The following is a 26,245-nucleotide window of genomic DNA, read 5'->3' as shown; positions in this document are numbered from 1 at the left end:
AGACCCAAATCTTCTCGCATCCACCATTGTGCTGACAGTTGGTATGAGGTGTTTGGGGCGACCGTGGCTCAGGGGGTTGGGAATTGCATCTGTAACCGGAGGGTCGCCGGTTCGATCCCTGGGCTCTCTGTCCTAGTCGTTGTGTCCTTGGGCAAGACACTTTACCCTACTTGCCTACTGGTGTTGGCCAGAGGGGCCGATGGCGCGATATGGCAGCCTCGCTTCTGTCAGTCTGCCCCAGGGCAGCTGTGGCTACAAACGGTAGCTTGCTTCCACCAGTGTATGAATGTGAGAGTGAATGAATAGTGGTATTGTAAAGCGCTTTGGGTGCCTTGAAAAGCGCTATATAAATCCAATCCATTATTATTATTATTATTATTTAGATTTTGCCAAACATGGCATTATGGTCTCGTCTGTCCAAAACACATTGTTCCAAAAGTCTTGTGATTGGTGCAGATGCAACTTTGCAAACATAAGCCATTTTTGTTTTTTAGAGAAACAATACTTTTCCCCGACAACCCTTTCAAACAAGCCATGCCTGTTCATTTTCTTTTGAATTGAGATGTCATGAACTTTGATATTTAACATGCTAACATATGGCTTTACAGTCACCAATTCTTTGACTTGGTGCAGTTTCTCTGAGTCACACAGTCGCACAGTCTGGCTTAAAAGTGAATTTGTTAAGTTGTCTGCTGGGAAGATTGGCAAATATCTTGAGTGATTTTCACTTGTGACCAAACTTTCTCACAAAACGTTTTGTGAGCCGATTCACATTTGTCCTATGTTCTGTTCAAGTAAAGGCAGAAATGTTTGCTTATATGTAATTATAGAGTGTTGTTTTCTTCATACTTCACATGAGTGTAAACTATACATGCATGCACAGGTTGAGCCCATTTCTATGGAAACCTGGAACATAACTAAGGGTAGATTCTGTTTAATACGGAGCATAGCTGAGGATAGAAGGAACTAGCGTAGAACACACCTGAGAAAGCATTGCTGTAGTACCGTGACAGCGTTTGCATGATATCTTTGGAGTGCTGTGTCCAGGGTGCAATCTTGCGGTAAGTCTTGACCCTGTGCACGAGCTGAGAGCCCCCGTACTGCAGTGACAGAGTGTCTCCATGGTCTTCATACAACTCCTCAAACAACCTGAACAGCACAAAAGAAAAAATGTCATCAATTCGCAAGGGCAAATAAAACTGTGATTCATTTATTATTTTGGTGATGTGGACTTTTGGAGGATTATTTTTTGGGAAAAAAAAAGGTGTTAAAAAAAAAAAGTAATTAAAAATACCTCAACTGATTGGGTCTGTATTTTGTGCTTGTTTCTTTGTATGTGTGCAACAGTGATTAACTACTAGAGAGTTATGAGTCATATTAAGTGGTGTTAATGTGCTGTTCTAACAGCTTTCACGTTGCTTGTAAGAACGCTTCAGTTCAAGCATGTGACAGATTCTTGTTCTCCTTGATGCACTGACTGTAGCTCATGCTGTGTTCAGATGGAAAAAACTGAGCTTTAAGTGGCAGTTTCAAGTAAAAGTAGACAGAGACACACACTACTGACTAATGTTTGCGAATACTGAATTTAGAGCAGCAAACTTTGGAATAAAAGGTTGGAATAACTGCGTCTGCCAAAAGGATTCCAAATAAATGAAAAAGATAAAGTTTAGCATGGATTAGATTTTCAGGCAATTATATGAACTTTACCTCACGCAGTCAGTATCAAACTGGAGCTTGGGCTTGTCAATCATTCCCAGTGCGTAAAGCTGATAAGCCAGAGCGCACTTGCCCACCATGAACTGGGCAGTATTGGTCCGGTCAAGACAATCCACACAGTTGGTCCGCAACACACCAGTCTACACATCAAGCAACAAGAGGAAAACAGCTGACTTTATAAACTACAGCCTATTAACTCAGTAGTAGTAATCATTATGATGATGACAAACAGGCAAGCCTTTTTAAAAAAGACTAGATTTTTACAATTGTGTGCAAAAAGCTGCAAAAGACCTACCTGCAGTCGCCCAGTGGATGTTATTTGTCCACCTACATCTCCCCACCTGTAAAAATGTTACTTAATTTACTGAAGTCAATAAACAAACGGAAACAAACCGAACACATACATCACAATACTATTCTTCTGCAAGAACATTTTCTAATTTATTCCGGCTTCAGTATGATGAAACTGCGATGATAACTGTCATCACAGTGACTGTCACCATTACGAGAATGAACATAATGGAATGGGTGCAGACACAGCAAATGCACCCTGACACAATGCACCCCCATCAGGAGTGCAAGTACAGAAGAAAATGTTCAGCAGACAAATTCTAATACCCAGAGATGAAAAGTGGAACTCATGTTCACATTTACACTGCTGTAGTACTTTCTGTGCAAAACCAAGCAAAGTTATACTGACCCCTAGGAAAAAAAAGTTACAGTATGTTTAAAATTTAGAAAAAAAGAGATTAATTCTTGGTTATTTTGTTAACGTGAAGTCAGAAAGAGGCAAACAACCAGAGTGCTAGTTTTTTTTTTGTTACATGAATGTTAATAAACAGGACACCAATTTACTGATTAGTGAACTTGTTAGTAGGTACATATTGTGTTACTTGGGGCCAAGCTGAACCATCCAGTAGCTGGCCGTTGCTTTACACTTCACTGTGTAGACCTTGCTAGTACCAGTTTAGACCCTCTTTTGCTTTCAGAACTGCCTTAATTCTTCATGGTTTCATAGATTCAACAGGGTCATGGAAACATTCCTCAGAGATTTTGGTCAATATTGACACGATAGCATCACATTGCTGCAGATCTGTCTGCGGCATATCCATGATGCAAATCTCCCACCACCAGTGTTGGGAAGGTTACTTTTAAAATGTATTCCACTACAGATTACAGAATACAAGCCCCAAAATGTAACGTATGAGAGTAACGTATTCTGAATACAATGGATTACTTTATATATTATCAAGCTTTTTACAACTACATGAATGTACTATTGCTGTGTGATTTATTACTATTACTGAAGGCTACACGCCATACCAGTACCAACTAGATTTTTAAATCTTAATATAAAATGAGTAACCGTAGGGTGGACATTAGGTAAGGCTGCACTTTTTGCAGCGAAAACTATTCGGCGTGTATATAAAGCAGGTCTGTGTCTCCGAACCGTAGTAAATGGACCTCTGGCTAATACGTCGGGTTCCGCGTCAGGCTCGTAACCGATAACTAGTTTTACTTTGTTGTCTGGGTCAACTCTGCTAACGAGAGACAGAGAGAGGCGTTGAAAGGCTGCTCCAACAGAACGTCTTGTTTTGGAGGAAAACACGAACACAGTGTACAGTCGAGTCTTAATAGCTTACTTACAACTGGGCTACACTGCCCATGAGGCTACATTCTTTAGGGTTATGCCTGTAGCACTCTGCCTATTGCCTTCATATTAAATAATTTTTTGAACAATAATTAAAAAAAAACATATTTTGTCACGTCATTATGTGGGCTGCAAGTAGAGGTGACATGGGCCGCGAGATTGAGACACAGGCATTAGAGCCTCTTAATGCGTTTTGTTTGGGTTTCCAGTGTTGTGCCAAAAAGTGATTTCCAATGTTTCCGTCTGTTTTTTATGTGTAATACCATTACGTATGTTGCTAAATAGACTTCGGTGAACAGGTATTGCAAAGGGGTTAAATACACAATTTAAAAAAAATTACCTGTTTCTCAATTATCTTTGTAGCTGTGTTATTGTACTTAATTATAATCAATCAGCTTCCTTTTGTCCACTTAAAATATGTTTACAGAACTATTTTTGCATTTGTTGCAATTTCATTGTCCTCTTGGCCAGAATACTCTTAAAAGAGACATTTTTTAAAGCAAACAAGAATTTTTTTTAACTCCATAAATAAAGGACACATAAAAGTCACTGCCAAAAAGTGATTGCGGCTTCTACCTTCTTACAGGAATGTTGTTTGTTGGTCAAGATGACTGGATATAATTCATGAGGGATATATTTGACATATGTTTCACATATTGTAGATCAACAAGTTATTTATAGCAGTTTAAATACAACCAATCAGTTTTTGGCAAATGCCAGAAATCAGTTTTTGGCAGACAATCACTTTTTGGCACAACACCGGCAATGCGTGGAATTACCAAAAATAGAGAGGGGACAGCCTAACATATGAAACAGGAAAAGACTGCCGTGTAATCCCTTTATTTTAACAAAGTAACTGTATTTTCCTTATTCCATTTAAATTCTCTACCACTCTCATTCAACACTTTCTTTTTAAAAGGGAAAAACAGCAAATAAAGAAAATCACCCTTTGACGAAAGGCAGACTAAATTGTACAAAAGCAAGCAGAAATCAATCAATGCAAAGAAACCCCAGTAATTCTGAATTTCTCCTTGTGAGCTGTGGATATTTAAGAGGAAGTTTTAAAACACATTTTATCATCTCTGAATAAACTCCGTGACCCACTTTAAAATCAATCAGCAGGTGTAGCTAAAGTATGCATCAAAGTACAAAGTCTGAATGCAGCGAGATGGAAACTTCAGACAAACGTGTAAATGATCAGAACAAGGCAGCGTTATCAAGACTTTGTAAATATCTTCATTATCCATGACCCAATTCCTGCATGTGATGAATGCTACAGGTGTCATACCTGATTGCACAAACAAACAAAACACCTACCAGTGTATGTGTGTGCGTGCATGTGTGTAGTTGGGAGCATGTGGCTGAGCGTATGAGTCCTTAAAGCAAAGAAAGTGTGATAGCTTACGTAATGCAAAAGAAAGGGTAATAAATATGTGCTCTGGCATGGTCGTTGTGTTATGTAACAGAATGCTAATGCTGAGTAAAAGCGATTAAATCATCCAGACAGTAGAAGAGCCAGGCACTATGTACATGGATGGCAATCTACTCAGCTCATTAGCAGAAATTTCAATGTAATACAACTGCCATCAGGCATAATTTCCATTAAGAATTCATATGTGGAAAGTTTCAAAATCAAGCAAGTGTCGATAAGTGTGATCATGAATATGGAAAATGACAAAACCTTAAATTTACAAAATTTGTGGAAAACATCCGATATATAAATCTAAAAAAAAGACACTATTGCGGTTTAGTTTTCTGTAACCCGGTCATATTCAGATTCATTAAGCAGCTTCCATTTTACTTATTAGTTTGCTTCAAATAAAACTGAAACAGTAACAGATGTGTTTGTTTTGCACATGGGGCTGACTGAAAGTTTTAATTCTTGTCCAGCAGTGTGTGTTTCGGCCTTCTCTGTTTTAAAGGGGCAGAAAAAGAAGCAATCGAATAGGATTTAAAAAAAAAAGAAAAAAGAAAAAGTCTCACCTTTCATCTGGTCTGAGAGTGTGACAGTAGAAGTCAGAGCGATTAATGAAGAAACCCGTTCGCTTGACCACGTTCTCTGCTATCATACTCAGACGGTCGAGAACATTGCACAACTTGCTGGGACAGAAAGAGAAAGATTGGAAATGTCATTTTAACTCGCTGAAGAATAAATCATTTTAAAAAATGGATGTGCCTGTAGAAGCTCATTCATCAAATTTTATATCCAAGTCCCTAGACTTTAACATCTCTATTCTTTGCTCCCAAAAGGGCTCAGGTTAAAATGTCAAAATCTCATATGAGTGTATCAGAAACAATGAGAAGGTCTGGAAATGAATAATGTCAGTATTTTAATCCAGAGAAGTTTCAGAGTATCCCAGATAGCTGCTTTGAGCTCTCTTTAACACGTCTGTCCGGACCTTCCCAAAATTCCTCTACAACAATGTGAGAGGAATTTCAAGCAGTTCTAAGAGAATTATAAAGTCACATAGAAAATGTTTACTTCAAGTTATTGCTGCTAAATATTGGTTATACAAGCTACTAAAGCCCAGGATGTACTTAGTTTTTCACAGTGACTCTGATTTTCCTGATATACCACTTTCACAGGAATGAGGTGGACATGGGGGTCACAGTGATTTTGTTATTTGAGTGCTTACAGGCATACAAACTTGTCCAAAGGTTCAATTTTCTCTTTATGTAATGTGCTTACGTCACACCATGATATTTTTCCCCTCTTTCAAAGTGAGCTTCTTATTTTGATGGTAAAAACACAATAAACCTGCACCTTAAAGATATTCTGTGCACTAGTATTTGTCAATACCTCTTGGTGTATCGGGCCATGTCCCAAGCGATATAGTCTATGCAATGGGAGGGAGGGAGGAACTGATTCAAGTTGACCACAGCACGGAACAGCTCCTCACTCAGAATCTTCTCGTGTTTCCTTTTTTCACGCTTCTGTAGCACAACAAAGAGATGTACACATGTATGTGTGATTCTATCAAACGTCAACTTAAGTGTTACATTATGGGGAGCTTGATGTACAGTCACAATAGTATCTGAGTTCTTTGAAAGGTTTCCATTAGGGCTGTAGTCAGACATGTAACAGATTCTGTGTTTTCCTTTGAAGTATTAATCAACATCCGTTCATGTCTTTTACACAGTGACCTCAGAGAACACAAAGCTGCAAGATGCAATTTACAGGTATCGAGCAGAGTAGAATATATGTAATAGAAACCACATGATGCAGGCCAAGGACATCCCAGCCTACTAAAATCAACCTAAAAATGAAAATTAAATGTGAAAAAACATTTTAATTAAACAAAAACAAAAACACGACTTTCACAAGGAAAATAAATAATCAGAAAAAAAAAGGGGGTTATGTTTTGTGTGTAAAATATTAAAACGAGCGGTCCACACACGCACACGGGTACTTAAATATAAATATAGGATATACCTCTGGCACTAATTGGTATCAATTTGAAAGTCCTAAATTGCTTTGTTCACGAATGATCCCATTCACAAACTTGGGTGTCCACGTCGCCTGACCTCTCACCTGCCTGGCGGGGTGATGATACCCCATGAGCCTTTTATGGCTGAGGGGCAAAAAAAACAGTAAAACATTTAGAAATTTTGTCCAAAGTAATATTTAAAACATCTTTCTCCTGCCTTTTACTTCAGTTATGCCTGCACAAACTTACAAAACTTTGTGGCCTTAAGAACTGTTGGTCAACATCTAGCAACCAACCAGATTGGTTTCCAAGCTCACTAAGAAAAAAAATGATGGGCAACAACATCAAACTGCAAAATACAGCAAATTTGATGGTGTAAAATTTAAAAGTACCTTTGGCGAGCAAACATGGTGCAACAATATTACAGTGATTATAAATCTTGCCTCTAATTTTGTCGTAATCAGTAAGTGAAAAAAAAAAAAAAAAAAACAGAAAAAAAAATCGAAGGAATTATTCTTTGTCAACTAAAATGCATGAACTCATAATCCTTCTGTGTGATCTGCAGTCACACTATCCATTAAGCTATTTCCACATGAACTCCACTGTAGCTTTATGACTGATCACCCAGGGTGATAATCAGCTTGGACGCATCATTTAGCAGCTCACATCGCCATTCAAACATCCAGCAGTGGCACCACAGCAACCAGTCAAATTACCAGCACATTTCCTCGACCATTCAGCAGAGCGTGTCATACAGGCAGACACGTATACACGCTCGGTCACACTTTCTGAGCACAGATGAGATGCTACAAGTACAGTACACGTGAACAAACACTCAGAACAGCAGACTTGTATTGTTCACAGGTATAAACAAGCTTTAATAAAAGGCCACAATAATGTTGAGGTGCAAAAGTGCAGTCGCAGATCACGAATGATAACATAAAACAGTCACACATGCACACTGACGTATGGGAGTGGGCTTTTCAGTGACGTATTAGTGACGTTAATGAACACTGTAATAATATGGGTGTATATTTTACCACAATGGTTTAATGGGTTTCATGTTTTTCTGTAAGGTTACAATCCAAATTATATATCTAAGGGTACAGCGTACAAGGTATCCTGAACAAGTCATTCACATGCTTTACCATGTGTGCCTTTACGCCTCCTTTCTTACATGCTGGGATGCATGCATTAGCCCTTGCCAAAATGATGCACATATAAAAGAGTTTGAAGGGCCAGCATGGCCCATGCCACCTCCATTAAGGGATAGATGGCAGTGGGTTTTATGGTTAAATGCCATTTCCTTCCTCTTTCTGTCTCTCTTGGATAATCTGGAGGGGGGTATTGTGTTAGCAGGGGATCCCCTGCTTTGCTCCCCGCAGTCTGCAAATTTCACATGGCTGTGGCTTGTGCACACCTCTGAGCTCTGTGATTCGTTCCTCATCTCACAGTTCCCCTTGTGAGTGACAACGTGAGCTGGAGACCCAATCTACGGAGTATATGGCCATGTGCCCAACATAAAGTAACTGTGATGCACACAAGGATACATCTGCAGCATGAAGCAAGATAAAGCATTTTATAATCTTCATAATTTATAATAAAACATAATAATCTTGCTTTTTTTTCCTTTTTTTTTTTTAAACTGACAGCAGTTTAAATGAATTATGTTAATTTTTCAGCAGAATAATATGGAAGGCATAATGTGGTGAAAGCTAGGTGTGTCTTATCAAATGTGCTTGTGCGTGTTGGTATGCTTGTGTTTCCAGAACAATGCAGAAGCAGATCAATATTCAAGGCAGCTTTTCAACTGCTTGTAATCAGCAAGCACTCAGAAAGTCTCCTGTGACTAAACGGCTCCACAGCAACACCTAACGCACCAATATCAACAGAATGCTTGACAAATTACAGTCGTGCCCTGCACTATAATTTTAAATAGCTACCTCTTGAGTGATCACACAAGAAAGTTATATTTGATCTAAAGATATGCCTGATGCATATATAATCCTTAGCCATTTTTAACTCTTTCAGTTTTAATAAAAGTGCTGTACCGAGAGTATTGGCAGGGACTAGAAAGAGAGGCCACATTTCTCCCACGTTAGCTTCTCTTCATTGGCTTATCTAATTTAAAATCCTTCTCCTCACTTACAAGGTCTTCAATAACCAGGTGGCATTTTATCTTAAAGGCCTCCTAGTACCATATCACCACAATAGAGCACTTTGCTGTCAGACTGTGGGCTTGCTCATGGGGAGGGATTGTTAAGGTTTTCTCTGTATTATTTTAAGCTGTTTACCGTACAATATAACGTGCCTTGAATTGACTGTTTTTGTGAATTGGGCTTATGTAAATAAAACAGATTTTACTGACTTTATTGAACTGAAATTTGATATACAGAAAATAAAATGTAGATAAATTAGCAGAAGACAACATGAGCTGTGTATTTACGTATTTCCCTTTATTGCATTGTTTCTCTGAAAGCATTGTGTTGCAGATGTGCCCTAAAGTGCTAATTAACTGTAGCACTGGAAAAATTTAACCGTGAACTCTCTAGCCCTAGAATGGATTCACAGGTACATTCAAATCTGCTATTAATTTAATAACTAAGACGTTCGAAGTCTGCATACTTGCATAACTGTGTGGAGATGTGATTTTATTTATATCACAAGAATTTATGTAAATAGTAAATAGCTTGTAAGTGATTTTATTACTTAATGACTGTATTTTTGTGTCATTAAACACATTTTGGAATACTTATTTCAGCACCTCCCTACCTTGACCAAGTTGAGGATGATGATGGGTGAGCCAAACCGCTGTAGCATCTGGTCAAAATGGAGGCCAGCTACATAGGCGTATGGGTCAGCTTGGTCCACTGCAAAATTAGACAGAAAAAATATTTTAATGGTTAAATATTTAAGGGTCCTCACAACTTTATTGACCTCAATATAAATTATTTTTCAAAACAATATTGCATATTGTCACAGCTGAGGTAAAAGTAGCAACAACACTGAGAGACCTACATCACCACCACCACCAAAGATCACTACAGTGGAACACTTGGTCTAGCTGCTATGAAAAAGAAGTTATCTGAGTCACTTGACTAAATGCTTAAATTCTTATCCATCACACATCACTATGATAGAGCCATCCGCTGTGTTGTGCCTGCATGACTGAGCATGCGTCAAGGCATGACATGACAAAGAGATCTGATAATAGAGATCTGATTAGGGCTGTGCGATATGAACAAAACACTCGACTTGCGTGAAGTGTTTCCAGCTGCGCGTCATGTACCTGGAGTCGAGTGTTTTAACAGATGCATGAAACTATACATTTTTAGACATAAGTTTTTAGCACCTGGCGGCTCTTTTTTACTTCTCATCCGTAAATAATCTGCTCTTTCACGTGACTCAGTTTATTTTGAAAAGTCTCAACAGGATCTTGAGCTTTATTGTGAAAGGTTTATGTGGAACATAAACAAGCGGACACGCGATGGTGTTACCGTCGTTGTTGCTAACCACAACGCATAAAAACAGGCGCTTGTCCGTCTGTAGTGTGGTTATATTAAATATAAGAAAAAGAGAGAACTTTAAGAAATTAATATAGCCACTACAGTGACCATCAAAACGATGAAAAAATATTACCGTAAACAGTTTATTTTGCAACACCGCGAAACAAACGATAGCGTAAAATGAAACAATGGACGTTTTTATATCGTCATCCGATGTATATCGTTATATTGAGCAGCCCTAGATCTGATGATAACTTTAAAATAATTTTACTAAGACGTATTCCTGATATAGAGAGCAATACCTCTATCGAACCCTGGCATTACATCATGGAGTAAATCCAGGATTTACAAGAAGGGATACAAACAATTTAGACCAAGCCCAATTCATGTGTTTTTAAAAATATTTCTGCTACATAAAGGGCTTAAGAAATGTATTAGATCAGCACCCAATGTTTGTTTTATGTCACAACCATAAATTAACAGTACTGGTAGTTACCAAAATCATCTTTAATGTTTGTAACTGTTAATACACCTTTGTGTGAAAGCTCTTTAATTGAAATTATACTTTTCATGTCAAAATTTAAATATTGTTGTTATCCATTAATTTCCAAATTAACTGGTTTACAATTAAAAAACCGAAAACAATAAAGCACATAATTATTTTTTTGATTAAAATGTAAAAGTACTTGATTGGATTTCACTCCAATGTTTATGTAGTCTTATTTGTAATAAAACAAGTATTCTTAACATTTTTTGTATCTATACTTTTCTTTTTGAATTTAAAACTTTTCCACGTGACTATTTTAACAGACGACCTTTAACACCGCACTGAACCTTTGCATTTTCATTTTTCTATTAAATGTTCCTTTTAAAAAGCACATTTACAGCTTCTACTTGCCACTAATGCTCAACCCCACACCTGCACACGTTGCCAAATTGGACTAGTGCGGCTGCCAGAAAGGAGACTTAAGAAAATAGGTCAGATCGTGCTGCAGTTCATCCCACAGAGCTGCTTGTGTGTCAGAACTGATAAATTAAATGTCACCTTTTTCAGCTTCTCCCCAAAACCATTTAATCGTCATGTTTTCCACTGCTCACACCTCAAAGGATGATAGTTTATGTAAAGCGCTTGTGCACCTTGGGAGGGGAGTTTGGATAATGACATTGGTGACTTTCCTTCAGCGGTCAACTAAGGTCATCTCCTAAAGGATTCAATTATGCAATAATGAGTCTTGACATATCAGAGATGGGGCAAGGAGAGATGCATTGTGTAATATAGACGCTCTCTACTCTGCATGCACTCAGTCCAGTATGTCTCTTAGCTACGTTGTTGACCTAGATTCAGCTACGACAATGGGCTTGGATATTTGTGATCCCTTTAAAATTTCAGCAGAAAAACAGAAAAAAAATATCAACTGATTTCCACATAGGTCCTAAAAGTAAGTAAAAAGAACCCAACTAAACATATGTGACAAAAATGTCACATGTTGGTCATTTATTTATTAAGGAGATTGATCCAATACCCAAAAGTGCATTTTAAGCTCTTCAGACCACTTCAAGTATTCCAAGATTTGTTCTGTTTTTGATTAGAGCCAAGTCAATTTGATGCCCTAGGTAAAATTTAGATTATGGTCCAATCAATAAATGTGTGTATCAGCCTACCACAGAGAACATATTTGTTTTGACCAACATAAGTGACCTGGAGACGGACAGTTATTTAATATGAAAGGTTCCACAATAATAATAACCTATATTATTAAATAGAAACAAATAAAACTGATTTTTGAGTTTCATTTGTTGTACCATCAATGAAAGCAAGCTATACTGGCACACCAATAATTTATTTAAATATAATTTTTCTATAAACATTTATGCACCAGTGAAGATGTCTTTCTCTCCAGTCAACAACAAAGCAACATTTTCCTCGTATTAAACATGGGCTAATGTGAGCAGGACAGCTTTTTAGTTTCACCTAACTCAAAATTAGGAAGGCTCAGGAAGCACAAAGATGTGAAATGTACAAAAATAAAGTCCAGCTGGAACGAATAATGAATAATTTAGTGATTTTAATTTTAAAATTGATCTTAAAGTGTTTTTAATTATTAAAAATGAAATCCCCAGTAATAGTAGACCTATTGGGAACAGGATTAAAGACTCAACAAACTAAACTACTAGTTTGCGTCAACCACTTAATTAGATGGCATATTACTTCTCCTCAGTGGAGGCAAAAATATGATGGAGGGGAAAAAGTATGCCATGCACTGAGAAAACTGTTAACACACGTAAACAGGTCAAATGTTAAACTGATGGTGGAAGGGTTGGGGAAACATTTAGGAAATGTCAGATAAGGACCGTTTTGAAGGATCAAAGTGAAAGCAGGACGATGAGGGAAGATGACACACGGAGAGATCTTAGGAACATGCTCAGTGTCTATCTTTCACAGGTAAATGTCACCTGAGGATGAATTAAAGGGCAAACCAAACGAAAAAAAGATTACAATCTAATACAGGCATTGTACACATGCAAACACCAGTCTATTCCTGTGTGTACACCCCCACACACAGAGCTGTCCTCACCGTCAGTCTCGGTACCTAATCACCTCCCTCTGGCCACGGCTTTGTGTTTTTATCCTGCTTATAATGAAATAGGACGGATACAAAGCTGAAGCCAAAAGGGGCCATCCTGCCTTCACAGTCTTATTTTTTTTTTAATCTTTTGCCAATAGTTGAAAGGAATGGCCTCAGTATACTCTACATATATTCTCTTATTTTAATGTAGCTTTTCTTCGATGACTTATTTCTTCTGAAGTATCAAAAGACAAAAATAATACATATACAGTTCACCACATGTTACATATTTCAGCCTACAACAAAAGCTGCTGATGCTGAAGTTTAAAGAAGAAGTCTTACATCGAATTGGAGGTTTTGGCATCATGGTGGAAATGTCCTGGGACCAGTAGAGTGGGACGGAGCCTCGCACCTGGACATATGAGGAGTAACTCCCTGCTGTGAAAGACATAACTGAGGCATCATGGACGACCTGTTCAGTCTCTACCTCATTAGCCACATCCCCCTGAAAAAAAAAAAAAAATAAAACAAAAAATGAGAAAAGCAAAAAAGAAATGATAAACTTCGGCATGATTGGGAAACCCAAGAACATGTCTTTAGAGAACATAAAACAATTATTATAATACAATTATATAAATCTAAATTCTTTATGTAGTCTACAGGAGTGGTTCTTCAGGCTTGTTGAAGAACATTCAGAGCTATTCTTTGGGTGTTCGCTGTTTTTTGCTCTGTAAGGATGATCTCACATTACTTCAGTAACGTTAAGGTCCGGGCACTGGGACTATCCGTGATGTTTTTCTGCCCAGGTATGTTTTCACTGCATTAGCAGTGTGTTTGGGATCATTGTCATGCTAGAAAAATGAAGCCGTTGCCAATCAGATACTTTCCAGATGGTATTGCATGATGGATCCAAATAACATAGCACTTTTCTGTGTTCATAATTCCATCAATTTTGACATGATGACTATAATGCAGCACTAAAACCACCTCTCCTGTGTTTTATAGATGGCTGTAGACAGTCACTGCTATACTGAAGAATGGACAGAAAAACTTTGCATGAACTTCAGAAAGCTTGAAGAGCTTTTGCTCAAGATTAATGTAAAAATTACGATGCCATCGCCTTGTGAACCAATGAGGGGAGGCTCAAAGCTTTACACAGTGCTGTAGTTTATCATAAGATATCAAAGTGTTTCTTCACCTTTCACATGGCAAACATTTCAAAACTGAACGTACAACTTACGTGTATATATTATATAAACACTCCCACTGCACTTTATGTATGTATATGTACATATGAAAAAAATTATTTGAGTTTATTTCCTGTGTATAACAACCATTTTACCAGTAACAGAAATTACTGGTGTACAGTTTTTTGGGCTTTTTAAAAAATAAAATTATTTTTCATTTCTATTGCTATTTTTTTTATAATATAGCTCTAATTCACTTCCTTTTTCACTGACTCTTGTGCTGCTGTATCCCCACTGAATTTCCTCACTGTGGGATTAATAAAGTCTATGTCTATGTTCTTCATCTAACATTCTAATATAAGACTTCTAACATTCGGTCTGCAATTACCTTCCTCATTCTCAGTTTTCCTACTACAGTCATGTGAACAGTAAATACTAGAAATTGTTGGGGGATTTTTTGTTACATATTTTGTTACATATCTGGGCAAGAAAACTCTTCATCTTCTTTACCTACAGAAAAAAAAGGATATAACTGAACAACATCCCATCTCAAAGACACTCACTCCCATTCCAAAAAGAGAAAGTGTGTCCAATTAACCCCCTGTGATTAACCAGAGTCATCTCAATCTGTTTTGTGGCCCTGATGCCACCCTCTACTATCTGTTCCTCCGAGTTACCCTGGTAACTTCTGTACCTCACAGTTGGCTCCCCTTTTGAGGAAACGGGTGCCAGCAAATTTGCTGGAGCGCCTGGCAATCAGGGTGATGTGAACCGGTCGGCCGTAGATCAGAAGTTCTGTAGGTGGTCGGTAAAGGAAAAATAATAATAATACCAATATAGACCTAACAGCCTAACAATGACCTGTGGAAACAAACACATATTATTAGTAAAATGTAAAGAAAAATCCTTTTTAAAATTGTATTTCATTCATAGCAGTCATGCTTTGACATTAGCTCTTAATGATGACAGTTTCACTTGTAGTTAGAATATGAACCTGGGAAATATATTTATTTCCGATTCATCCCACCTCTACCAATATTAAGAAACCAATAAGAAACCTTACTTATAGCTCGTGATTGAACCATTCCACATCTTTTTTAGTGCATTTCTGTGTCTTCCCATCTGCTAAAAGGTTTTGCATATTTCCTATCTGGTGAGTCTCTTCTTGTTGCACCCAGTGGCCCTTTCATCCACTCAGAAAAGAGGACTGAATGCCAAACAATTTCCAGGAATTTGATAAACTCAAAACACCCACACACTGCCACAGCGGCAGCAGGCTGCCTAAAGAGGGAGACAACAGCAACAGGCCTGATTGCATATTAAGTTATTGCACTTCTGTGTTTATCTGCAGAAGACTCACAGAACGTGGCTAAAGACAAAAAACAAGATAAATCTGGTTTGAAAGTATTTGTATATTGAACATCCATTAACGTTATTAATATTGGCTGAACAAAAATAAGGAAAGATTGCTTAACGAGACACAATGGTGAATGACTAAAACTTGAAAACTGAACCTGAGGCTGACTTTTACTCCCATAAATCAGAGGTAATCAAGTGCAAAGTCCCTCTGCGGCAGTTACCCATGCATCAATAACACAAAAAATAAATGAATAAAAAGAAATCCAGGAGAATTTATTCATGGAGAGAAAATTTGCTGGTGTGTACTCAAAACTTAAAAGAAAATGATACTAAAGGACTGAAGCTCATAAACAAACCAAAAAAAAGAAAAGTATTCATAATTCATACAAAACACAGGCACGTCTCCAGAAAGAAGCACGTGTAACTCATCTGTTTAATATGCACAGTGTTGTTTCTCCCTGCAGATAACAGCCCGAGCACTTCTGAAAGTGCTTGTGCAGTTCTGTGATGAATCACACAGTGTGATCCACGTGATCTGGTGGGGGCTGAGCACAGTTCAACAAGTGGTGCTGCGAATGAGAGATGAGAAGTATCGACAAAGGATAACAATGTGAGAGTCTTCTGTGGTGTTGGGTGTAGTTTCACACATGGAGTAATCAGTTATTCACTTAATTTTCAAATAAGCAATCCTTTACCGTTAAAAATAAATAAAAATAACAGCAGTTCCCTGTTCTTTTTGCTGTGACAAAAAGGGAAAAAAAGAAAATCAAAGACACAGACTCCCTGGCATGCAGCTACATCTATGTGGTTGGTTAAAATGATCAGTGCTGACAGATGCATCCCAACAAAGTCTCAACATGGCACCAACTTTATTACTTAAAAGAATGCACTAGAGCTGCAGTCCCCAACCTTTTTTGCACCACGGACCAGTTCAATGTCAGACAATATTTTCACGGACCGACCTTTAAAGTGTCACGGATAAATACAACAAAATAAAATGATACGACCAAAACAAAAACGGTGGTATTTTGTAAATACAATAATAAGCGCAAATTTACGGTGTAATTGTGTAACTTTATTAGCAACGTCCTCTTGAAATGTGCCAACAACATTGAGTAACATCCTCCTCTCTGCCCCTTAATGCTCTCTGGTTACTATGGTAATGGTAATATAATGCAAAAATATTCCTTTCAAAATAAGACACACAACTACAACACGGGAAAAAACCCAGGGAAACCTAGTTAACAATAAAAACCCTGAAAACCATAAATTTCACACCCGAGCCTCAACTGTCACGGCCCGGTACCAAATGACTCACGGACCGGTACGGGTCTATGGCCCGGGGGTTGGGGACCGCTGCACTAAAGGTACTAACCTTGAGGATATTCTTTTATGGTTTCCATAAAAAGCATAGCAAGTGTGTCATGGCAATTAAAAAGGAAACACTAAATAATTCTATAAACAGCTGATGCTCAAAGGATACTGGACTGGCCACAAAATCCATGGATTATATACATAAGCCAGTCATGATGCACTATGTCCTTGACTCGCTCCAGGAGCTTCCCGTTCCACACATATTTGTAGTAAGGCTCGTTGTAAAGGCCATAAACCACTGTAGAGAGGAAAAAAAAAGAAGACTGAAGCATTTTTCTGGACTGGTATCAGTCACGCTCATCAGACCATAAAGATCATATTTAGTGATAGTTATATAACTGATTAATTTTATCTACTGGTATACTACAAAATATGTCATAAATGGCACGAATCCTGTGTCAAAGAATATAAAAGTATTTCCCAAATAGAGTATCTGTGACTTTAATGGTATGTTAGGTTTTAATGTAGCCACCTTAAGTTGCTGTGTCTCACTGCATTTGGACTTGTATTCAATAACTGGAAAGTATATTCTCTTGGGTTAAGATCAGCTGACTGATTTGTCCATTGAAGAATATCCTATTTCTTTGGCTTGAGAAACTCTCAGCAATATACTTTTTTGATCATTAACCATTTGCAGTCTGATCAGTTTTGCAGCATGTGTCTGAATCTGAGCAGAGAGTAAAACCCTGTACAATTCACAATTTATTCTCCCACTTCTATCAGCAGTCACACACTACCAATAAATAATAGTAATGCTGTTTCACTAGCAATCATATATGCAAATTCCATATATTTTGTGGTTTTACCTCTGTACACTACCACAGCATTTTTTGAATAAATAAATAACAAATTATGGACCCAACTGTATATACTTCAGGTACAACATGTATTCCCTCTCCAGATTGAAATCATAGTTTTGTGTCTCCCAATGAGCTCCTCCCCAGCCAATACAATGAAGAAAATAAATGAAAGGAATATAGATAAACTCCTCTCACCTTTTGTAGGCAAACCCTCATCTTCAAAGATGTCAAAGCTGTCCTGCTTGCTCTGTGTGTGTACCTCTTCCTCAGTAGAGGAAGCTGCTGAAGACCATTGTTCATAAGGTCTCTGCAGCAAAGTCAGGTTGTACTGCAGTGAGTGGCTCAGGTCATAGCTGTAACTAAAGAGCATAAAAGCAAAGTCATATGAATCAAGTACAACCTGTGCTGCACACCATTATTACACCAAGCAATACTTTATACACTCACAGAAATTCTTTTTTCCCCACATATTAGTAAAACCATAATGCAATGCAAATTTATAACATAAACACAATGTTTTACATATCTTTCAGCAGTTATGTTGGTGTTTTAAAATACTATATAATCAGATGAGTGATTAGCAAATCACTCATTTCAAACCTCTGAGATAATTTTCCTCACTGGAAAGGGTTTTTTCCCCTCTTATCATCTTTAATACTGCAAAAACTGTTAGAAAATGATTCATATTATCAAATTAAATCTCCAGGCCATAGCCAGAGTTCCTTTCCCAACCAAGGCCACAAGGTCAAGAAATGCTTTTTAGTTGTTCCTAGCCTTCAAGCTGAGCAGGGCATCGGTACACGTGTTTAGTCTGGTGTGATGCGATATTGTAAAATTCAAAGGGCACTTGTACTAAATAAGCCTAGAGGGAGTGTGCTGAAAGCCCCCTTGATAACAGCATTTATAATCTGACGTAATTTGTGCATATACAAGTTACTGTATCCTTCTAATAGTGAGAGTTTGGAATAACAAACTGTCTTACCTGAAGTAGAAGTTGCTGGAAAGGTCCACATTCTGAAAGATCCTGAGATACCTGTCAGAAGAAATCTATTTTTAAAAACATTTTTAATTTGCACATCCAGTGTAACAGCTATCATTTCATCTACTGCATTCAGGTACTCCTGAACCGAAATGCACAACAATAGCAAAAACAGTGGTTAACTTGGACAGAGCCTCAAAATAACAACCAAATAAATGTTTGGGTGTATTTCAAGATGGCTACTAAGCAACAAGACTTGCATTGCTGCACTAGAAAGTTAAACTAATGAATCAAAGCGAACAAATAGTTACAACTTGGCAAGTGGTGACCATACTAGCATATGATATATATAGTATATATAATAATGGGAATGCTATTATTATACTATATAACAATGCACTCATCAATATTTCTTCAGCTTTGAGAGATTCTTCCTCTTTTGTCAGACTTTCCACTGTTTTATACAATTTGGGGATTTTGGGTGGTTTATAAATACCTGATACACCTTTTCCTCAGTCAAGTGGTCAAATAATGTTTTCACACTAAAATTGTGTACATGTGTGAAATCATGGGGGGGTTTTTTTCAAGCCACTATTAGAAAAGCTTCAGTCCTTGTCCACTGGTAGTGGATGAGTCAGCCTTTGTGTTTTGTTTTGTGGGGTTTTTTGTTGTTTTTTTCCTATTTTGGCACATTCTGTATGACAACACTATTTTTGGCCAGACTACAATTGTGGGTGTGAGCAGAAGAGAGTAAGCGTTTTGTTGTTGTTGTTTTTTGCTACAAATGCATTTCAAGATATTTTATTATTTCTGAAAATTTCCATACTCAAAATTAATAAAATCATACAGTAATGTACTTAAATAGAGTGGCCTCAAGGTAATAAATGGGAGACAGAGTAACACAATACCTTGCTTCATCGGGGTGTGTAACTCTGACTGAGTCATTGGGAATGTAGATCATAGTGGTGTCTTCAATTTTGTAGATGGAGTGGCCCCCAATATCAGCCATCTTTCTGCGCTTCGTGATCAACACGATGTAGTACCCCTCTAGGAAACGCACAAATCCTGGCAAAAAGAAGACAAGTTTTAAATCTTTTACAACAATCTCATCAAATGGAATTTCCTTTCCAGCAACATGTAGTGTGGCTCAAAACAAGTTGATTTGTAGGTCAACTTTATTGTTGCCAGCAAATCTGCTACAGTTTTGACAGGACAAACAAGTGAATAGCTCCACTTGCGGAGGTGGATAGTGAATGTATGTGTGTCATATTTGACAATATTAACCATGTAATTTGCTCCATTTACGCTTTGAAATTTTGACCCAGAAAACATCATGCAAACACAGTCAATGATTTGCTTTCAGCATCATACAAGCTATTTTTCCATCTGTGACATTTAGAAAATAATGCAGACAATGTCTGTATGTTTTTAATAATATCTTACTTAGATAAACACAGTTTATGTAAGTGTGTCTGCTAGAAATATACCTCCCCTTCATTATAAAACTATTACTAGAACTAATTTGTTAATGGATGAATTGAGGATCACAATACAGACACACGGCCAAGAGTGCTACTCAGCCCTCAAGAACAGTTGTATAATGTCTCCTGCGGTTTCAGAAGGATTTTTCAAAAACAAGAGACACCATCTTCCACCTAACCTGGAGCTTTAAAGATACATTTTTAATATTTTTAGTAGCTTTATGTAGCTAGAACAGTGGCGAGAAGACAGGAAAGCTAAAAAATATTTTCAGGTATAAACAACACCGGCTGCTGCCCTGCTAAAATCGAACATCTTATACAAATTCCTACTCTTATTCCACATATTTACAAAGAGTAAAACTGATAAAGGAAAATATGGCACAATAGCACTGATAGCAGTCAAAGATATATATTTATTTGTATATGACATTGTGATGCATAAAGTCATAATTTCACTATGTAAATATTTTGATTAATTAGTGTTATTTAACTTAATTGGATATCAATTCATTTTTTTCAGTTTATACAGTTCTTACAGTGGCTTGCTAAAGTATTCGGGCCCCTTGAACTTTTCCACATTTTGTCACATTACAGCCACAAACATGAATCAATTTTATTGGAATTCCACGTGAAAGACCAACACAAAGTGGTGTACAGGTGAGAAGTGGAAAGAAAATCATACATGATTCCAAACATTTTTTTTTTTTACAAATAAATAACTGAAATGTGGGGTGTGCGTAATTATTCAGCCCCCTGAGTCAATACTTTGTAGAACCACCTTTTGCTGCAATTACAGCTGCCAGTCTTTTAGGGTGTGTCTCTACCAGCTTTGCACATCTAGAGACTGAAATCCTTGCCCATTCTTCTTTGCAAAACAGCTCCAGCTCAGTCAGATTAGATGGACAGCGTTTGTGAACAGCAGTTTTCAGATCTTGCCACAGATTCTCGATTAGATTTAGACACCAGACAGGTCAGGGATAAAGTTATTGAGAAATTTAAAGCAGGCTTAGGCTACAAAAAGATTTCCCAAGCCTTGAACATCCCACGGAGCACTGTTCAAGCAATCATTCAGAAATGGAAGGAGTATGGCACAACTGTAAACCTACCAAGACAAGGTGGAATTCCAATAAAAGTGATTCATGTTTGTGGCTGTAATGTGACAAAATGTGGAAAAGTTCAAGGGGGCAAGCCACTGTATATTGAGAATCCCACTGAACAGTTTCCCACTTCACTTGTAGTGTAACAGATTTCTTCTCACTTGAAGACAAACACAACCTGAGCTAAAATCTAAAATAACTGATCAATGACAAATGATAACCAACAATGGCAAATGATGCCGCCTAAGTAGTGGTATGTAATTAGTTATATGATTAGTTAGTGAATTTGTCACAAGTTAATCAACATTAGCTAACTTTAATAATTTGTTACTTCAAACTAGAAAGTGGCCTGACATCCAAGTTGGGTGAAAAAAAAAGTGTGTTGAATTGGTAAGTGCAACATACATACTACACATATACACACACACACTAAGGACTCTTAAAGTTATACTTTGAAGTGGCTTGTACTTAATCTGCAAAACGCTGCAGTTGAAGTTAACCAAAAATATTCCGTTTCATAAACTAATCAGGTAAAACCTTTGAAATAAGAAGTTCTGTTTCACTCATGAACATTCACGTGACAAATTCAAAGTAATGGTGTGCTAGTGTGTCTACATTATCAAAGGTTTTTGTATTTTTTTCTGCATGATGACCGAGAAGCAATAACCCTGTGTAAGATTAAATAACACTTATGAGTTCCTGTATGAGTATACCGGTACTGTCCTTCTTCCTGGAGGAGATGGGTCAGACTGACAAAACCTGCGAATAAAAATATACTTACGCTAATCATATTCATTTTGTACTGTAATAAGAAAGCTACCGGGCAAAAGGCCTCTTAGAATACACCTTGTACCCTACATGGCTACATCACACTTTTATTACATAATAGCAAAATGATGGCTTGCGAACAAAGATGTCATTGGGGTTGGGGGTTGGCGGAGTATCTATATTATTCAAGCAGAGGACAAACAACTGTCTGTGTCAGGGTGACCGACTAACCTGCTGTGGAAATGTCCACAGAACTACTTTGTTGAAGTTGGCAGCAATTATACCCTCAAGTCTTTTTGAATATGATGCTACAAGTTTAGCACACTTATGTTTGGGTTGTTTCTCCCATTCTTCTTTGCAGAACCTCTCACGGTCCAGGTTGAGCATCAATGCACAGTCATTTTCAGATCTCTCGTTCATCTTTCCCTCCACCCTGACTGCAGCAAAACACCCCCACAGCACCACCATGGCTAACTGTAGGGATGGTATTGGGCAGGTGATGAGTGGTGCCTGGTTTCCTCCAGACATGACGCTCAATCTTTGTTTCATTGGACTACATAATTTTGTTTCTCACAGTCTGAGAGTTCTTCAAGTGCCTTTTGGCAAAATCCAGGTGGGCTGTCATGTGTCTTTCACTGAAGAGTGGCTTCTGTCTAGCCACTCAACCACACAGATCTGACTGGTCTGACTGTCTTTCTGGAAGGTTCTCCTCTCTCCACAGAGAAATGCAGGAGCTCTGTCAGAGTGACCACCAGGTTATTGATGACCTCTTTGAGTAAGGCCCTTTTACCCTGATCACTCAGACTGGCCGGGCAGTAAGCTCTAGGAAGAGTCCTCCAAACCTCTTCCATATATAATGATGGAGGGCACGGTGCTCACTGGGACCTTCAATGCTGCAGCAATGTTTCTGTACACTTCCCCAGGTCTGTGCCTCGATAAACTCTTGACTCAGATGTCAGACAATTTCTTGGACCTTGTGGCTTGTTTTGTGCTCTGACATTGTCAGCCATTTGGACCTTATATAGACAGGTGTGTGACTTTCTAAATAATGTCCAGTTAATTGAATTTAAGTGGACTCCAATCAAAATGTAGAAACATCTGACAGATGATCAGGGAAAACATGATGATTGTGATGGCAAAGAGTGAATATTTATATGCATTCTATATTTTTGCTTTTTGTTTTATTTTTATTTTTTTCCCCAATTGCAAGAGTTTCAAACAAACTTATTTTACTTTGTCATTATGGGTACAATGATATGATGGTATTTGAGGTGAAAAATGATAGCTAGCTCACTAGGTAGTTTATTTGGAACAAAAATTAAAAATAAAAAACTGCTTATAAGGGGAAAAAAAGTCAGTTTAGGAGTGTAATCAGGTCTTTAGGGCAACGTACAAAACACAGATGTGCTTTTACTGTCTCAGATAGCTGAAGTAAAATATCCATCCAACCATCCATCCATTCGCTTCCGCTTATCCTTTCCAGGGTTGCGGGGGGTGCTGGAGCCTATCCCAGCTGTCATAGGACGAGAGGCGGGGTACACCCTGGACAGGTCGCCAGTCTGTCGCAGGGCTAACACACAGGGACACAGACAACCATTCGCACTCACAGATTCACACCTATGGGCAATTTAGATTGACCAATTAACCTATCCCCACTACTGCATGTTTTTGCACTGTGGGAGGAAGCCAGAGTACCCGGGGAGAACCCACGCAAACACGGGGAGAACATGCAAACTCCACACAGAAAGACCACGGCCTGATGGTGGAATTAAGCTCAGGACCTTCTTTCTGTGGTTTTTCATTTTTGTACCCAATTAAACATTCATAAAGGTGTTAAAGAGTTAGTAGTGGTCGGTAACACAATCAAGTGTTGCATAATTCTATTTTATCTTTTTAAACATAGCCACTATTGAAAAAATTGCAAATTAATAACATTTGGGGGCCGGATCTTTTTGTACAACGTGTTACACATGTTAAAAAACATAATGGCAGAAAACACGTGAAAAAGCTGTGAACTATTACAGTGGTTTGCAAAAGACTCCCAGGTGTTCTTTTATTTTGCAGTAATAATGGAAAAACTAGGCCAACACACCCAACTGTAGACTTTGGAGATGAGGTAGATTCTCACATTATTCTGAACTGCAATGACTGTTGCTTTGCCATTGAGTGGAGGAAATGTACTCACCCACAATGCCAAAAGCTGAGACAGTCCTGGACAGGCCAGAGGAACCCTTCTGACTAATCTTAGTCCGGTTGCCCAGGTCCAGGCGGCCCAGCAACTCCCTTACCTCTTGCTGGTTATACACATGCTGGAAACACACACATGCACGCATGTACGGTATTAAATACACATTAGATGAAGTGTTTATAAAGTTTAGTTTATTAATTAGCCACATAATCCTATCTGATTTCCATCTAAAAATCAACACTAAAATATATAAAGCTGTGTTCTGACAAAAGTGACTTAAATGTGCTGCTTGCGGGTGACTAATGGCTTCAGTCAGAACTATTAAGACTATTTTCTGTGCAATAGCAGGTAAATGAATAACAGTCCCTGTTTAATCAATGCCCAAAATTTCTACAAAAGGGATTAGATTGACTGCCATTGAGGCAATTAGTCTGAAAATAGATCGGCTGCTTTCTGCATTGGTTCTGTAATGTTAAATGACTAAAGAGTAGCTTTGCGTGCATTTCATCTACAAAAAACCCCCCCATCTCATTTACATAATAAGCTTTACAATTGGCACAGACCCCAAAGAGAAACGTAGTAATGTACTGTGTGCTGTATGCTACTGCATTTGTTTTAAGTGCATGATTCTATAGATTGCAATAATTCTCATTCTGTTATCTTGTGGGGAAATAATTAATTTAGGACTTCTATCAAAGTCTTTTATTCCACTGTCTTCACTTCTTATGTAAAAACTAAAAGACGAGGGAGTATTTCTAGCTTTAAAACCTCCCTAGCAACTCATTAAATTATCCATGCATCCAAGTACAATGCTACACAATGCCAATAAAATTGAAAACACACAGTTTTCTGATGTCATTTTAATATCTTTTGGAATGAGACTGTTGGGTGATGAATATTTATTAATGGATGCTTCATAATAATTGCATCAGAAGGATAATTACCCACAACACAAACAAACAAATCAAAAACCAGCTCATAGATCCTGGTAATAAGAAAAGGGTGTGAACGCAGCCAAACTCTCATCAGCAGCACACTTCACATCAGCTGAGTGATTGCACAATTTCCCCCTTAGGCATGTTTCTTGTGTATTACATAAGAATATACATTAAAATTTAACTCGTGGAAAGTCGTCACTTACCTTATCGTCAATTATAACGAGGTCCTTGGGTTCTGTGCGGTCAATCTTTAGGACTCGATGTTTGGTCTGTGCATGATTGCTCCCAACCAAAAAATACCTCTGAAAATAAAATGACAAGTCAAGTGAGTGCTGCAATGCATTTGGAGCCTATTATCAGAAGAGTCTTTGCAACCTTAACCTTTCACAGCTGCATGTGGTGATAAATGCATAGAGGGAATCTTGCATACAGTCTTCTAACTTTGTGGACTGCAGCTTTGTCCTGGATGATGTTGACTTGGGACCAATTCAGACTTCAACCAAGAGCAGAAATGTATTTAATAGACATAGAATCAATCCAATGACAAGTCACATTCCTGCATTGCAGCACCACTGTTGAAGTCAAACTTGAATTTCTTTTTTTCCTATAATAAAACATTTTATTTCCACAGTCCGAGTAAGAATCAGTGTGTCTGAAATTTGTGAAATTACACTCAAGTATGTATTCAACTAAAGGCGATATCTTAAAAACACAGATTGAAATAAGAGTGCATACAGTGCAGAGCACATGCAGGCACAGCACATATTTCATCACAAGTTACATTTTTACAATGTTCTTTTTGTCAAGATGTGTGTCTTCCTTGCATCTTTCTTTCTTTCTTTTAGGTCATTACTCTTCTCATTCAGGGTTGCAAAATAGCCCAAAATTTTCAGTCCACTAAAGAGTGTTAAATTGGAACATCCTGTATCAGCACACTCAGCAACCATTAGAGCATTTTTTTTCCCTGTTCCACCTTTTCCAGTATCTAATTTAACCCTCTTTGTCTGTAACAGAAAGCCTGCACGTGCACTGTTCAGCAGAGGTTCAATAAGAAATTATAAATCAAATAAGACAAATGTTTACTTGCCTTAGTGTCTAAATATTTGTAGCAAATGGGAACAGCAAACCGAAACCCAGCTTAAGCACACATTTAAACCAAGCATGACCACAGCTGGTGAAATGCAGCGACAATTGAAAACATGATAC

The 26,245-nt window shown here is 37.8% G+C and overlaps 1 protein-coding gene across 1 annotated transcript in view; it reads right to left on the bottom strand.

Annotated features, from left to right (window-relative positions):
- Window positions 1-26,245, bottom strand: part of fig4a (FIG4 phosphoinositide 5-phosphatase a) — a 57,044-nt gene that overhangs the window by 28,968 nt on the left and 1,831 nt on the right. The window contains exons 3-16 of the mRNA XM_085371846.1: window positions 25,243-25,341; window positions 24,099-24,222; window positions 19,476-19,632; window positions 18,571-18,621; window positions 17,784-17,947; window positions 16,898-17,026; window positions 14,750-14,850; window positions 13,211-13,373; window positions 9,568-9,665; window positions 6,168-6,301; window positions 5,351-5,467; window positions 2,012-2,057; window positions 1,708-1,856; window positions 983-1,149 (exon numbers count right to left, since the gene is read on the bottom strand). Of these exons, the coding sequence (XP_085227972.1) occupies window positions 983-1,149; window positions 1,708-1,856; window positions 2,012-2,057; window positions 5,351-5,467; window positions 6,168-6,301; window positions 9,568-9,665; window positions 13,211-13,373; window positions 14,750-14,850; window positions 16,898-17,026; window positions 17,784-17,947; window positions 18,571-18,621; window positions 19,476-19,632; window positions 24,099-24,222; window positions 25,243-25,341 (1,699 nt within the window). The remainder of the gene's footprint in view (window positions 1-982; window positions 1,150-1,707; window positions 1,857-2,011; window positions 2,058-5,350; window positions 5,468-6,167; window positions 6,302-9,567; window positions 9,666-13,210; window positions 13,374-14,749; window positions 14,851-16,897; window positions 17,027-17,783; window positions 17,948-18,570; window positions 18,622-19,475; window positions 19,633-24,098; window positions 24,223-25,242; window positions 25,342-26,245) is intronic.

This window comes from Diplotaxodon limnothrissa, linkage group LG15 (assembly GCF_057381915.1).
Source record: "Diplotaxodon limnothrissa isolate DT_005_m linkage group LG15, D_limnothrissa_male_GT1.1, whole genome shotgun sequence".
NCBI classification, from domain to species: domain Eukaryota; kingdom Metazoa; phylum Chordata; class Actinopteri; order Cichliformes; family Cichlidae; genus Diplotaxodon; species Diplotaxodon limnothrissa.
The sequence above is the reverse complement of the archived record's forward strand: the minus strand, read 5'-3'. Positions and strand labels throughout refer to the sequence as shown.